The 13,816-nt window shown below is 38.0% G+C and overlaps 1 protein-coding gene across 7 annotated transcripts in view; it reads right to left on the reverse strand.

The window, feature by feature from the left end:
• The window catches only part of fra (frazzled), a 123,605-nt gene that overhangs the window by 22,258 nt on the left and 87,531 nt on the right, over positions 1–13,816 (reverse strand). For all 7 annotated transcript variants that reach the window (XM_067133482.1, XM_067133486.1, XM_067133485.1 and 4 more), the window contains exons 2-8: positions 12,044–12,206; positions 11,266–11,411; positions 4,953–5,114; positions 4,047–4,317; positions 3,477–3,622; positions 2,724–2,872; positions 1,786–1,912 (exon numbers count right to left, since the gene is read on the reverse strand). In XM_067133482.1, coding sequence (XP_066989583.1) covers positions 1,786–1,912; positions 2,724–2,872; positions 3,477–3,622; positions 4,047–4,317; positions 4,953–5,114; positions 11,266–11,411; positions 12,044–12,206 — 1,164 coding nt within the window. The remainder of the gene's footprint in view (positions 1–1,785; positions 1,913–2,723; positions 2,873–3,476; positions 3,623–4,046; positions 4,318–4,952; positions 5,115–11,265; positions 11,412–12,043; positions 12,207–13,816) is intronic.

Consider the following 13,816-nt stretch of genomic DNA (forward strand, 5'->3'; position numbering starts at 1 on the left):
GATACAGTAGAATATTACTGTCAATCAATACTGCAGGCAAGTCACTATGCCTCTTCGGATGAATGATAACGAGTGACATTACAATTGCAATCCTTTTTACAACAGACACACGTACCTGAGTTACGGCAGGTGTCGTACACATCACTGCACAATCCTCATTATACTTAGAATTTTAGTTTTCGTAACTACCTACAAATTGGACTTCGTGTATATAAAAAAAGTCAATATTATCGCAACTGGTAGCTAGAAAATATGCCATCCTCTCTGTCCAACCATATAATGATCACATAAATAAATCCATTTACTTCCAGGTTAACTGACTTTATCAGCCCCCATTTCACAAAGATTTGAATATATCTAGATACAGTACTGTGTAAGAGTAAGGTCTAGCATCACTTAAGTAAAGAGATCCACTATCGTTTTGGAAACATCATCGCTTTCTTGAAAATGGCAGAGTTATGGTTTGGGCATATTTTTTGTTTATGCTTCCTAGAATTTTCCTTACTTTGAAGATGGTAAATCTACAAAAAACATAAAATAATGTATCTCATGGCGACTCGATCTTAGAGCGCTTTTTCAGTGCCGTTAACAGCGTTTTACATTGCTGTTACTTGATCTGACAATGGAGAAAAACTGATTTACGCCGTAAATCGAGGAAGCACTGTGTTACGTGACCCAAAGCTTAAGTCTATCATTAATTTTGATTTACAACAATAAAAACTATGGTTCATTTCCTGTGTGTGCATTTGCTGGTCTTCTCAACACAACAGGAGAAAAAGTAGGGCTGTAAAGGTTTCTTCGGGCCAGACTTGCTTTGCCAAATATAAAGATTTCTTTGGGCCAGGCTTGCCTTTTCAAGTTTTCGGTATTTTAACTGGCTTAATTTACTGCCTAACCATACTGCCTTAGTCATTTCTAAAAGTGCTTTTCAATGTGAAGTCCAGGATGTCACATAATACCAATTACTTTCTGTTGTTCATCTGTAGAAATGTGGTTTTATCTTCACCACAACTTCCATCTTCCAACTATTCCAGATTATCATAAGCTTCAGCATGGGAACAATAAACCGATGGTAGCAATATGATAGCCCGGTGCAACCGTTATGATGTAAACAAATTATCAGGCAGCTTAAATAATAATGCTGTATAAGTTTTCATCAATCAACAACTGCTAACATTTTGCCTCCCACAATGTTCCTTCATTTATTTCTTGACCACTGGTTTATTTATGGACGTATTTGCATGTTAATTTGTTTTTATTATTTACTCACCAGCATGGCTATCATTTCTTTTATACGAGTGCTATATTCTGTGGAAACTTGCCAAGTACGTTGATGCCACTACATTCGGTCAATTTGAGTGTGTCCCTACTTGGAGTAATGTAAGATTTAATCCTTTTACGTTTCAGCCACGCCAATTATGCTGGTGCCAAAGTGCAAACCACATTTATGGAGTCTAGCACTTGGCTAACAATAATTCCTTATGAGCAGTTGTTATAATTATTTATGACAGCGTTCGTTTTTATTGGACCTTCCACAGGCAAGCTGTGTACATCTTACAGAGGATTCGATAGACATAATTCGTCCTGGACGATTTTTCAATTATTTTTCCGCAGTTAATGTAACTGAACAGTCAAGCAGTGGATGACCCATTGTCGCATCATCAGACTTGGAAAGGGTTAACAAAATCTACAAATCTACAAACATAAAAATACCAAATACCAATAGAATAAGACTTGAAAGGACACACCAGAGCAAAGCCGAAGATTACCATTAGCGTGCCTTACCAGTTTTCAGGATTTTCAACTGAGCAGAAGCCTGGGTGTCTCCAGCTGTGTTGGAGGCAACACACTGGTACATGCCTGAGTCTGCTTCGACCAGGCCGAGAATTTTCAGGTGGTTTCCGCTCACAATCTGGAAGAGAATTATTATAAAGGAGATTAATAAGATAGCTCACTCGCTACTTCTAGAATACCACAAGGCTTGCCCGAAAAGATTCAAAAGATTCGTTATTAAATGAAAGGTGGGAACTCGTGTTTGGTAGAGGTGGGTAGTTAGGTGAGAAGGCAAATTCAAATGGCTATGAAGAGCCTTTGGTGCTATCTACAGTGTGCCAGCTTGGATGTTTGTAGTTCAGATGAATATATATACAATTTAATGTATATCTTTAATGGTACCTACTTTGCAGTTAGGATAAATGATTTGTTTAACCAGACCTCTAAAAGAGTTCAGAGGTCTGGTTAAACAAATCATTTATAACTAACTAACAGTTGTATATTTATTCATTCATCTGAACTACAAACATCCAAGCAAGAATCTGGATGCAATTTCATTTACAATGTAAATAAGAAAAGATACTGAATTTTAAGCATTTGTCTATTTATTCATTATTAATTGTGGTCTCATGTATATTATCCTCAAAAACTTTGTTAGCTGGAAATTCATTTTGTCCATGTAAACAAACAGGTCTTAAGATGTCTTTCAACAATGCCTTTTTTTTCCAAGATGAAGCAGACATATGTATACAACACAAAGCACCTTTTATCATCAAATAACACAGCATTTCCCTGAGCAGATATAAATCGTTGCTATTTCTATTACATATCAAGCTGCAATTATATTTTGCAAAGGTGGAAGGACACAAACCTGAAACTACTTGCTCTTAACAGACCAAAACCTTTCTTATTTCCAAAAGGATGCTTTGTAAAGATGTTAAGATACGTACCTGAAAGTACTCGCTCTCAATTATCAACTCCCCGTTCTTGAGCCAGTGGACAGATGGCTCTGGGCTGCCGTAAACCTTGCACTCCAGCTCGATGTCTTCCTTTTCGTACGCAAGGGTATTTACTGGTTTTCGGAGGAACTTTGGGGGAACTGCAGGAGTACGCAAGAGTAATCCATTACAGGATGCTTAATTTATCTTACGTGTTAGTCCTAACTAATCTAGTTTCATGATTAAGGGGTAATAATGGGCCAAATTGATACAAGGATATGATTTATAGTTTGCCAATACTGAAAGCACTGCACTGCTTCTTGCAAAACACTGTATATACTGTGATTTCCTCTAGGATGAGCCAGTGAAGTCTGACCCACACTACTGAATCAGATTTCTTGCCCTGAAGCAGCATTGGTTCTCTAACAATGGGTCAAGACTTAAGCAGGGATGAACTGAATCATTATTCTCCACTAGGAATTTCACTAGACCACAGAGCCATTCCTGAATCTCACAGGACTGGCATGAAAGATCCATCCCAAATACAGAGACGAAACCGGAGCACGACAAAGTTAAAGAGGTTGGACAGCTAAGTGGGAGGAGACAAAGGGGAACAGATGAAAGTAAGATGGTAGTAAGCAATGTAGCTAAAAGGGAAGTAAACTGAAGTACAGTGTTTGGAAGGTTAGTTTGGAAATCGTGATGGCCGAAGCTGAAACCTTAACCTTTAAACTTCTCAAAATGAGCCGAGAGATTGTACTGTACCTTGTACTTGCACGTGAGCGATGGCATCGACAGAGTCCTCTCTGTTTTCTGCCCTGCACATGTATGTGCCTCCGTCTTCCTCCTTCAGTCCTATGATCTGCAGACTCCTGGTTGTGCCCAGGAAGAAGAAGCGAGTGTCCAGGTCCCTAAAAGAATTTTTTGGCGGTTAGTACTGTGGAGAATTACGTACTTTCTGAATTTGTTTTATTACATCTACAATGCAAAATGTGTAACCTTCAATCTGTAAATTAAAGACGTATGTAATCTGATACACTTGTCACTGAAAGCGTCCCGTTCCTCTCCTAGCACTACGTGAATAAACATGGAACAGACTTTTTCATTTACCACTGAGGCACTCAGGATCTTTAAATTACTGAGCACGTATTCCTTGCTCTTAAAAGTAAATTTTTAAAACTACAAGTTCATTACACAACTAAGAACAATAAAATCCTGCTAGGTAAAAACATCCTGGACATTATTTGGATATTTTTGTCCATATTCACGTCCCCTCAAATCACATTTAGAGGCTCAAAAGAATCTACGAGGAAACAGATGAAATTTGTTACTTACGCCATGTCAATCGTAGCTCCATCCTTCAACCACACAATGCTGGGTTCTGGGTAACCGTTGGCCGCGCAGTCCAGGGTCGTGTTCCCGCCGACCCTGACGACAGTGGACTTCGGACGCGCTATGAACACTGGAGGCTGGGGGTCCCGTAGAGCATAGGCCTCCTGGACTTTGAGGTTAGCCTCTCTCGAGACTTTCGTCTTGTCCAGGCTTCTTGCCTGACAGTAGTATTTACCCTCATCGGACTTTGCTACGTTTTCTATTTCTAAGGCACCTGTGCATCAAAAGATATTGAAAGTAACTGATAACAACCACTGCGACAAAAGCAAAGACTCTAATTCTTTCTTATTTTTAGAATGTATTTAGTCTCAAACATGACTTAGGATGCATATAGTCTTTTCAAAGTTACCAAATATACGTTTTACTTATAAGAGTTGTCATTGTAACCTAACATATCAATGATCATCTATAAATCAAAATAATGTGAAGGAACACTCAACCTAAACCTTCACCTAGCTTTGTCTGAAAGACTTGACAATAAACACGTGAAAACAAATAAAACTCAGGGAGATACAGAAGCTGGAAGAAAAGAGAGAGAGAGAGAGTTCTTGATCGATAGAATCCAAGGACTCTTAAATAGTATATAGCACACTTCTCAATACCGCAACTTCATTGACAGTATAAATTCAGGCTTACTTTTATCACATCTTTAAGCACTGCCATCTGATATACTGGCCTGACAGTAGTAATATTCTTACTGATACATCCAGCTAACACATACCTCGTATGGACCTGCCTTTTACGAAAATTAGCGACAGAACGCACGTGCTACGGATTTTGTGCGCAGTACTCTAAAAATGTCTTCTTTCTAGGAGTGAAGGAGAAAGACTGAACTCGACCGTTACGTACCTGAAGGCAGGAGGGTCATTCTGGAGTCTAGTTCCAGAAGATGACTATTCTTGAACCAAGTGATAGACGAGGGAGGGTTGCCGTTGATGGCACACGCAAATCTCGCCCTCTCCCCCTCGAAGACCGTCATGTCTTCGGGCTGGTCGTCGAACTTGGGTAAGGCTGGAAAATTGTGTTCGTTATATATCATTTCCTGGTGCAGCCTAAGCCAGTAATATTGACAGGGAGATATAGAATATGAAAACAATCAAGTCTGCAATATATCTTGAGGAACAACACCAGCATTACTTGAGACACCAAACAGGCTTTAAAATGGATCGATATACATTTAGGTTTGACTTCCACAAGTTAAAAAAATTAACATACAATGAGTATGAAAACAACAATTGGTCTGCAATGTGTCTTGACGAACACCACACAGCATTTTATAAAACACCAAACAGAGTTTAAAACTGGATCAATATAAGTTTACATTCAACTTCCACAGAGTGCAAAAATAAAAAATTAACAGATAGATTTTATCTCTTACTTATAAGGAATATATTTCTAAAAACAGAGCAAAAACAAATACGAAAAGAGCATTTACACACCGAAAGCAATTATTTCAGCCCAAAAGAAAAACGTCTCACAGAAAAGGAAAATCTCTCAGGTGCGTGAGTGTAGCCATCGTCCGTAAACCAGCCAGTCTGCTCGTAAATAAAACACATTTTACCTCTGATCAACGTCGCAGCATGAAAAGCAATGCTAAGGATTTGAAAACAAGATCTTGAAAGATTCCCTAACAACTTCCTCGCAAATCAACCACCAAAGAATTCTGGCTTTCGCATCCTCAAGTTATCTGGGTAGTAAGGCCTGCCAAATCTCAAGAACTCAATTCCGACAGTCCATGAGTCATCGAATGCCTAACACGACGAGTCAGCTCAATATTCAGTATGAACTACAATCCTAATTCCACTTTGTTCAATGCAAACAAGAATCCAAAGCAAGAGGAATACAATCAAATATAACTGAGCACGAAGAATTAAGGGAAATGCATGGAGGAATGGGTCAGAGGTTCCAGAATGGTATGTCACTGCTCCAAAGCTCACTTCAGTACAAGAAAGCTGGCACTGTATAAATTCCAAGCTGACCCACCTCACATGAACAAAACAGAACCATTTAGAACTGAAGCTATGGTAGACATCAAGTTTTCAACCACAGTACACTGTATAGCATTTCTGCGGACGCAAATGAATACAAACTTTTTCTCATTTAGCAATTAAAAAATAAGTTTCTATCTTACTGTTGTCTTCAAACAGTATAAATGAAGCTGATCTATTCAACCGAAGTATAAACAAACCTTGCATTACTCATATTAATTCTTAAAACTGTTCTCCTGAGGTATAAGAGAGAATCCTAACGACACAAATTAAAAAGCCTGATATACAAAGAATGAAAAGAAAACCTCAGCATCTCTAAACAAGCATCCAAATCACATGCGACGGAATAGCTACAGGAAAAATATCCTTTCTAAAGTGCCTCTGAAGTGCAGAGAACAATTTCTTACGAAACAACAGGTTTCTAACATCCCAAGCAAATTGACTGGACCTCATGCGACCAAACGTTTCTAAAATAATTACTTTCAAGATTTTTCCTGCATACCAGTTTCTTACTAAGATATATGAGAGTCCTTGCTTCTCACAGATGCCTGAGTTGCATGCGGCCAAATGTCAAGCAGAGATACTTCTCTAAAATACCTGTTTTTCCTAGACTTTTACTGCAATGTGGCACAGACCACCTACTACTTTTCAAGTACGACAAGAGACTCCTAGCATTGCACGAGCAAATATTTTTGCATTGCATGCCGCCAAGTATCAACAAGCAGATAGATCTAAAAGCAAAATCATAAAAGACATCCTCAAAAAACTGCATAAAATGAAAAGTTGCAAAAGGAGACTGAAGCATCAAATCGAAGTGTATTATACACTTTCCACACCATTTCATTTGGTCGTCTCAATTTACCAGAATATGGACACAAGGCAGCGCTCTTGAATAAGGAATCGGTATCTCTGGATTAAAATTTTCCTTGGATAAAACAATATAGCAATGTTGTTAAGTATGAAATAAGAGTAAATATTCTCAAAACAGGTTAAGCAGTTAATTGCTTGCCCACTAGATACACATATCATTAAACACATATTTAAGTATAAGTAGAAAGTTCCCAAAATAATAATCTCCTCAACTTACTCCATCACTATTTGTAAAAGACCAGGAATACATGTACTGAAATATAGTAGAGTATGTGTTGCAAATACTGTACATTTATGGTCCCAATTTATAATGATAGGCTTTGCAACATTGGACCCTTATATCACAACTTGAAAAATTGACATTTTACATATTCATGAGTACAAATGTAAGTACCTTTTTGTTTGTGTGATATCTTTCACATTTGATTTACAAAGTTCAATTTCTAACATTCTTCTTCATCTTGCATGGGAACAGCAACAGATGCAAGTGTGGATCAATATGAATGCTATGCAAGATAAAATAAGCTGGCTGTGAGCTTACGTCAGTCTGAAATAAATAAACTCCTATGAAACGAACCCTTCAATTACAATGTCCCACGCTGACAAGGGGATGACAATTAAGAAGGGTACATTATGTGATATAAACATTTCGTAGCAAACACGCACAGATCAATACACAACCCAGCATCATTTAAAATACATGATAAAACTTGACAATCATGAACCACAATAACACTGCAAACAGGCACCAATATCTGTGACGTAACCTTTAACTTGTGCGAGTAGCAACACATTAGATAAGAACCGAAGTCCTGTGCTACTTAGTATTTGTGATTGAAAAGCCATATGACAAAGAAAGCTCGGTCTTAGTGATCGTTTAGTACTCCATATTCCTAGATGCTAATAATTTATATTCATTTCCCGAGATGGGCAGAAAAACTGGTTTTAGGTTATTTTTTACAACCACTTTACACTCCAAAATTATTTGGGATAACTTACCTCGTAATGTTTTTCCAACCTGCTGACTAATCCTTTCTCAGGATGAGTCAGTAATTTATCAGTGCTACTAACTTTGCTAATCAATAACTGCCAGTTAGTAAGTGTTCCTCATATAATGTCACTGGTTTAAATTTGGGAAAAAAGTGGCTGACATTTAAACATTCACATAAATAACATCTACTTACTTGCTTTTTGTTTAAATTTAACAAAAGCAATTGCTGTTAACAAATAAATACATGAAATATAAAATACATCAGTAAACATTTCTTCTTGCAGAATTCTTGCATTTAACCCTTCTCAAATATCAGGAAATTATACACCTATGCGTCTTAACTTACGGTAGCTTTCCTTAAGCATGAATAAATGAGTAGAAGGAATAATAACAAAAAAATAATACAATTAACCAAGCAATGAATGAAAACTAAGGAAGAAAGTAGTACGTAACTGTATAGAAAAATATATGTGAAAATGTAACTTCACTTCCTTGCATTCAAGCATCTCAACTGCGGTGCTTCCAACCAAATGACATGCTGCGGAAAGCGGACGAAATAAAAATGACGTACGGAAAGGGGGAACAAAATAAAAACGAGAACGCAATAGCATCAACAGCGGAGCTATAGAAACAAATTACAATGACCAGAGTCTGGAATACACACAAGACAAAAATACTGAGCGCAAGAGTACGTGAGAGAGAGTTCAATCAACATCGACCGCAACTCAAAAGAGAAGGAAGGGGCAACCTAGAGACACCATGCACAAGACAAAAGCAAGTGGGGGTTTTATCGTTACCATCTTCCCAGCCGCCTGTTGGAGGAGAGAAAAGTAAAAAGACATTATCACTTTTGAGGGCAGACGCAGACAGGGGGACCACACACATCTTTCGCACAGCTCACACACACAGGGGTCCCTTATTACGCACATAAACAGTTCTCCCATCTCCCCCCCTTCAAATGGGTCTTGTGTAACGTGTGTTCAAGTGGTTGCTGAGGTGATCAATGTAGGTACTGTACATTGCTGTATCGTTTGCGATGGAGTACAATTAAGAGTTGCGAATGGTCAACACATTCACTGGGTTTCTCTGATAGCATCAGTCATGACTGTGTGTGTGTGTGTGTGTGTGTGTGTGTGTGTGTGTGTGTGTGTGTGTGTGTGTGTGTGTGTGTGTGTGTGTGTGTGTGTGTGTGTGTGTGATGCACAGAATATTTCTAACAAGAATTGAATCACAAGAAAAAATTCATTACAACAATATTAACAAATTTATTACGTTTTGTTGAAATGCAAATCAGAAGTTCTCCCTAATATCAGGACTTTTTTGTTGAAGTGCATTTTCAAGTTTTCAAATGTACCCAAATTTTACTAAATTCCAACATAATTCTTGTTAAAAAGAGAGACAATTAAACAAGTACATGAATGAGGCTCTATAACTACTCATATACTGTAAAGTGTACAACCATCCTAACTCATATCAGATTCCCAGTGAGCAGAATAACTGACTATGCTATACACATTTCCTGAATATGCATATAGCATCATCCCAGGAAACGGTAAAAGTAATATTAAGTTATGTTAGCAGGGTCTGTCCCCATCAAATGGAGTCGTCTGCATTCCTCTTTCTTTGCTATATATCTCAAGATCCACAGGAAATGCAATAGTGCAATGTTTTCTGCCCTGACTCATGTGTCTACTTATAGAAATGTGTCGCTCGTACATAGGTATGTGTCTTTCCCTTCCTATATCGTCTCTAGAATAAAGATCTGTGTCCAAGTGTCCAGAATGTAAAATGACTCAGGTCAACCCTCTTCTTAGTAATCTTGTGTGATATTCGAACCTTAGTTTTGTCTAAATATGCCAAATTACTTCACGAGTCTCCTGTTATCTTTACCTCCATGCTAAAACTAACTTTTGTCTCCAGATGGAAAAAGTAAGCCTACATACGGTTAGGTTTAGGGCTCTCTAGTTAATAATGGTTGATAAGGTGTAAGGTACACAAACAAGATTACCAAACTGTGCTGGTCCTATTAGTCTATACAGGGTTCAAAGTGTCTAGTGAAGCTTCAGGGGGGACTGATTTACAGTTCAGTAGTTTTTCTCCATCTACAGCAGCTACAGAAATCTGTGCTCTTTGATTTTAAAAGACTTAAGGATGAAAAACACAAGAAATATTAGAGTATGTTATCATTTATCAATTTAACCTTACAACTGACATCAATGCAACGTTCTAGAAGACTTAACTAAAGAAACTGATTAGTTACAAAATAAACAGTACAGGTATATTCTAGGCAGAATAATATTGGATTATAGAAATATTTCTACTTTTCAAAATCAGATAGGCCTAATCACCTTCTACATAATATATACAATCTATATTTCTGATTATACACGGTGTAAAATTTCTGAAGATTTTAAAAGTGCCGCTGACACAAAAAAGTACTCCTGACAACACCTTATATAACAATGTAAAGTGTTCTCCCATGAACCCTTCAGAATGAAAAGCAAGGGCACTTGACGGCTTTCCTGGTTAACTTAAACCTACTTTGAATACAACACTGATAAACTTTTCTCATTTGAATTTCACTGATAATCACTGATTCTAATCTGATTATTACTTTCACTGGTTTTATGCCACCCTGAACGTAATTTTGATGCGTAGGGGCTAAATATTTTTTGAGAATGCTTGCCAAGTAAATGAATAGCCTATAGTAGTCATCATTTTACATGAATTAGTGTATAGTACAATATGTTCAATAACTGAGAAAATTATTTAAGTTGTGTCTTATATATCAGAGACTGAACAAGACTTCCTTGTGTTCAGTAGAGAATACAAGCATCTGATGATCATAAGTCCCTCTGTACATGGGAACACTCAAAATATATATTCATATAAGCATTATTTTTGTCTGTTAAGTGAGCATTCTGTGCTAACTTACAGAGTACTTAAAATGTACTTATGTAAGTAAAAGCCATGGTGCTTAAAGGTATGATTACTTACTAGTGGTTAAGTAATGTTCATGAGAATTGTGTTGAATCTTTGCAAATAAAACTAGGTACAGTAATCTATTCCATGACTATTATATGCTACCTAGTTACGTTAAATCCAACGACAGGAATCGTCATCGTCTCAAGTACGAGAGAAACGACTCGATAAAGAGAAGAAATGACTCGTTAAAGAGACCGTGCAAGAGAGCAACATCTGGTGTGAGTCTGTCCAGACCTCACTCGTCCCTACGGGGTGCCAAGATGGACATGGTAACTTTTCCCTATGGAAAGACGATGAGAAATTGAAAGACGGAAAGTAAAATACTCACCCACAACGCTGAGTTTGGCCGTGGAGGACAGAATGGTGCCCACCCCAGGCGAGGATGCCACGCACTGGTATATTCCTTCGTCGGATCTGTCCGAGCGGGGGCGTGCCACCCACGAGAAGTGCAGGGTGCCATTCGGAAGGATTGTTCTGGGAGGCAGGTCAAAGGTCATTTAAATGAGGAGCCTTTACTAAGTATTTCTAGGGTGAAATATTTAGTAATGGGTGAAGATAGTTGGCTAAAATGCACCTGTCCATTTATGAAAGAAAATGTGAATACTGTAGAAAAAAAATATTAATTGGGTTCCTTAGCAAGGGGCTTCCAAGATTTCAATCTCTTTCTCTTATAAACTGTATTATTTTGAAAATTAATAAAAAATACTCTATTACTTATTAATTTTGTTAACATTAAAATTACTTTATTGGTACACATCAAAGCAAAACTATTTTTGAATCATGATTTGGACATAAACCTTCAACCTTTTTCTCACTTTTTATTATATTACCAAATTTCAAAAATTACTTTTAACACAAACCAACGTATTACTTATATGTTAATCATTATTCAAACTTTTATCAAAACAAAAGTAAGAAAAAATCTTATGATTATATTACAATATATGGATCTTTGAGGGTCTTCCACACATTCACATAAAACACACATACGTACACAATCTGGAGTGGTACGTACATATACAACTTCCCATACAAGTAACGTACATGTCCAAACTCAAGACACGATCAAGTTTTTAAACTAAAGAAGAATTAAGTTAATGACTTACTTTCTTGTATCGATGGAAGTGTCGACTGGAGAATTGTCTCTCCTCCAGGTCAGCGTGGGCTGGGGATGCCCATTGGCCACGCAATGGAGCCACGCCGCGGAGCCCTTGGGAATGACAGTGTCGCTGGGCTCCACTGCGAAGGAGAGCCCACTCCAGATTCCATCTGAAAAGCCAAAGACGAGATTAAATTATGAATAGATTTTTTGGAGTGAGGAGTTTTATACATAAGGCATTAAATGATTAAACATGTAAATCTATACTTATACATATACAACCATTAGTATACAGAGAAATGTGCTGAAATGGTTTGGTCATGGAGAGAAAACGGGAAGGATAGACCCATAAAGAACTTGGCTGACAAGAGCGTGAGAACTTTATGAATGAATGAGCGTTAAAGTGAGAAAATCCGAACTAAATACGTGGTCGAAAATCCAAACTAAATATGTAGTCCAGTATAGGCCGCAGGGCTGATTAACTACCTAGTGGGAGTATATATATATCTGACAGGTTACATATACATTTTACTTAATAGTTCTGCTTATATCTATCTGACAGGTCACATAAACATTTTTCTTAATAGTCCTGCTCAGCAGATCCCGTTCCTAGTGCACTGAGTGGCGAAAGTGTGGCATATGGCAAAGAAGTAACTGGTCAACATTCTAGACTAAGGCTCAGAGGTCAAGAGAGCAAGTAACCAGCTCTTGCCCGCATTAGCATATATTCCATGAATATTCAAGCGCAGTCATTTACCCAGCCCAAGACACCCTCTCCCCCCTGCATGCCGCTGAGCACCGAACTCTCGATCTCCCCCGTAAATCCAGACGAATCTTAATTAGCGACGGAGGTGTGAACAAGAGAGGTCGCTGACCTCTTCCTTCGCCCTGTACCTGTGCTATCTGTCGCCTTCCTTGCTTATTCTGTAGGACTAACTGACAAGGAGTTTGTTTGTTTGTTTGTTTGTTAAGTAACTGTGCACGGAGGTGTTTGTGCATCCTGACGAAAATTTGACCAAAGATGGCCCTCACCACCGCCAATAAATTAACAGATTTTGATATAGTGGACAAGGGACCCTTTGGGAAAAAGCAAGAGATGACTACTCAGCCTTGGCGGAGGTTTGTGCTCTACAAACGCTTTGGTATTTCCTGTGCCTCTGATGACCTAATCAGCACACTTTGTACCTGGTAATCACGTGACTGTAGTGGGTCACAGCCAACATGGAGAGGAGCATGGGGCTAGCAACCTCATGCTAAAATAATACTGCACTTTGATGGAATAAATGCAATTGGCCACAAAGTTGCTGAGCACGCTTCCACATTATAGAATATATAATTGTTTGTTGCGAAAAAGAAAAAATGGGCTTTAGGAAATGGTTAATGCATATAAAATTAAATAAAATATGACAAAGAAATTCATACATAAAATGAATAAATATATACATAAATGAAAATAATTCTGGAACTAAAGATGGACAGCAGTTCATATTACTGATATCTGATGCATTGCAATTTCACTTTTTATGCTACCTGTTTCTCTCTCTCTCTCTCCCTGGTTTTCACACACACACACACACACACACACACGCAGACACAAACACACACCCATTCACACACACACACACACACGCACAAAACAAAGACACCTAAACATTCAGAATCCCTCAACCATTACGACAGCCTGAAACTTCTTCAAAACACCAGAAAAATATTCCAGCTTACCAAAACAATCACAACATCAGAAATAGTCGTCCGAAACCTTCTCCAGACGATGAGAGGC

The sequence above is a fragment of the Macrobrachium rosenbergii genome, chromosome 33, assembly GCF_040412425.1.
Source record: "Macrobrachium rosenbergii isolate ZJJX-2024 chromosome 33, ASM4041242v1, whole genome shotgun sequence".
Classification (NCBI taxonomy): Eukaryota; Metazoa; Arthropoda; class Malacostraca; order Decapoda; family Palaemonidae; genus Macrobrachium; species Macrobrachium rosenbergii.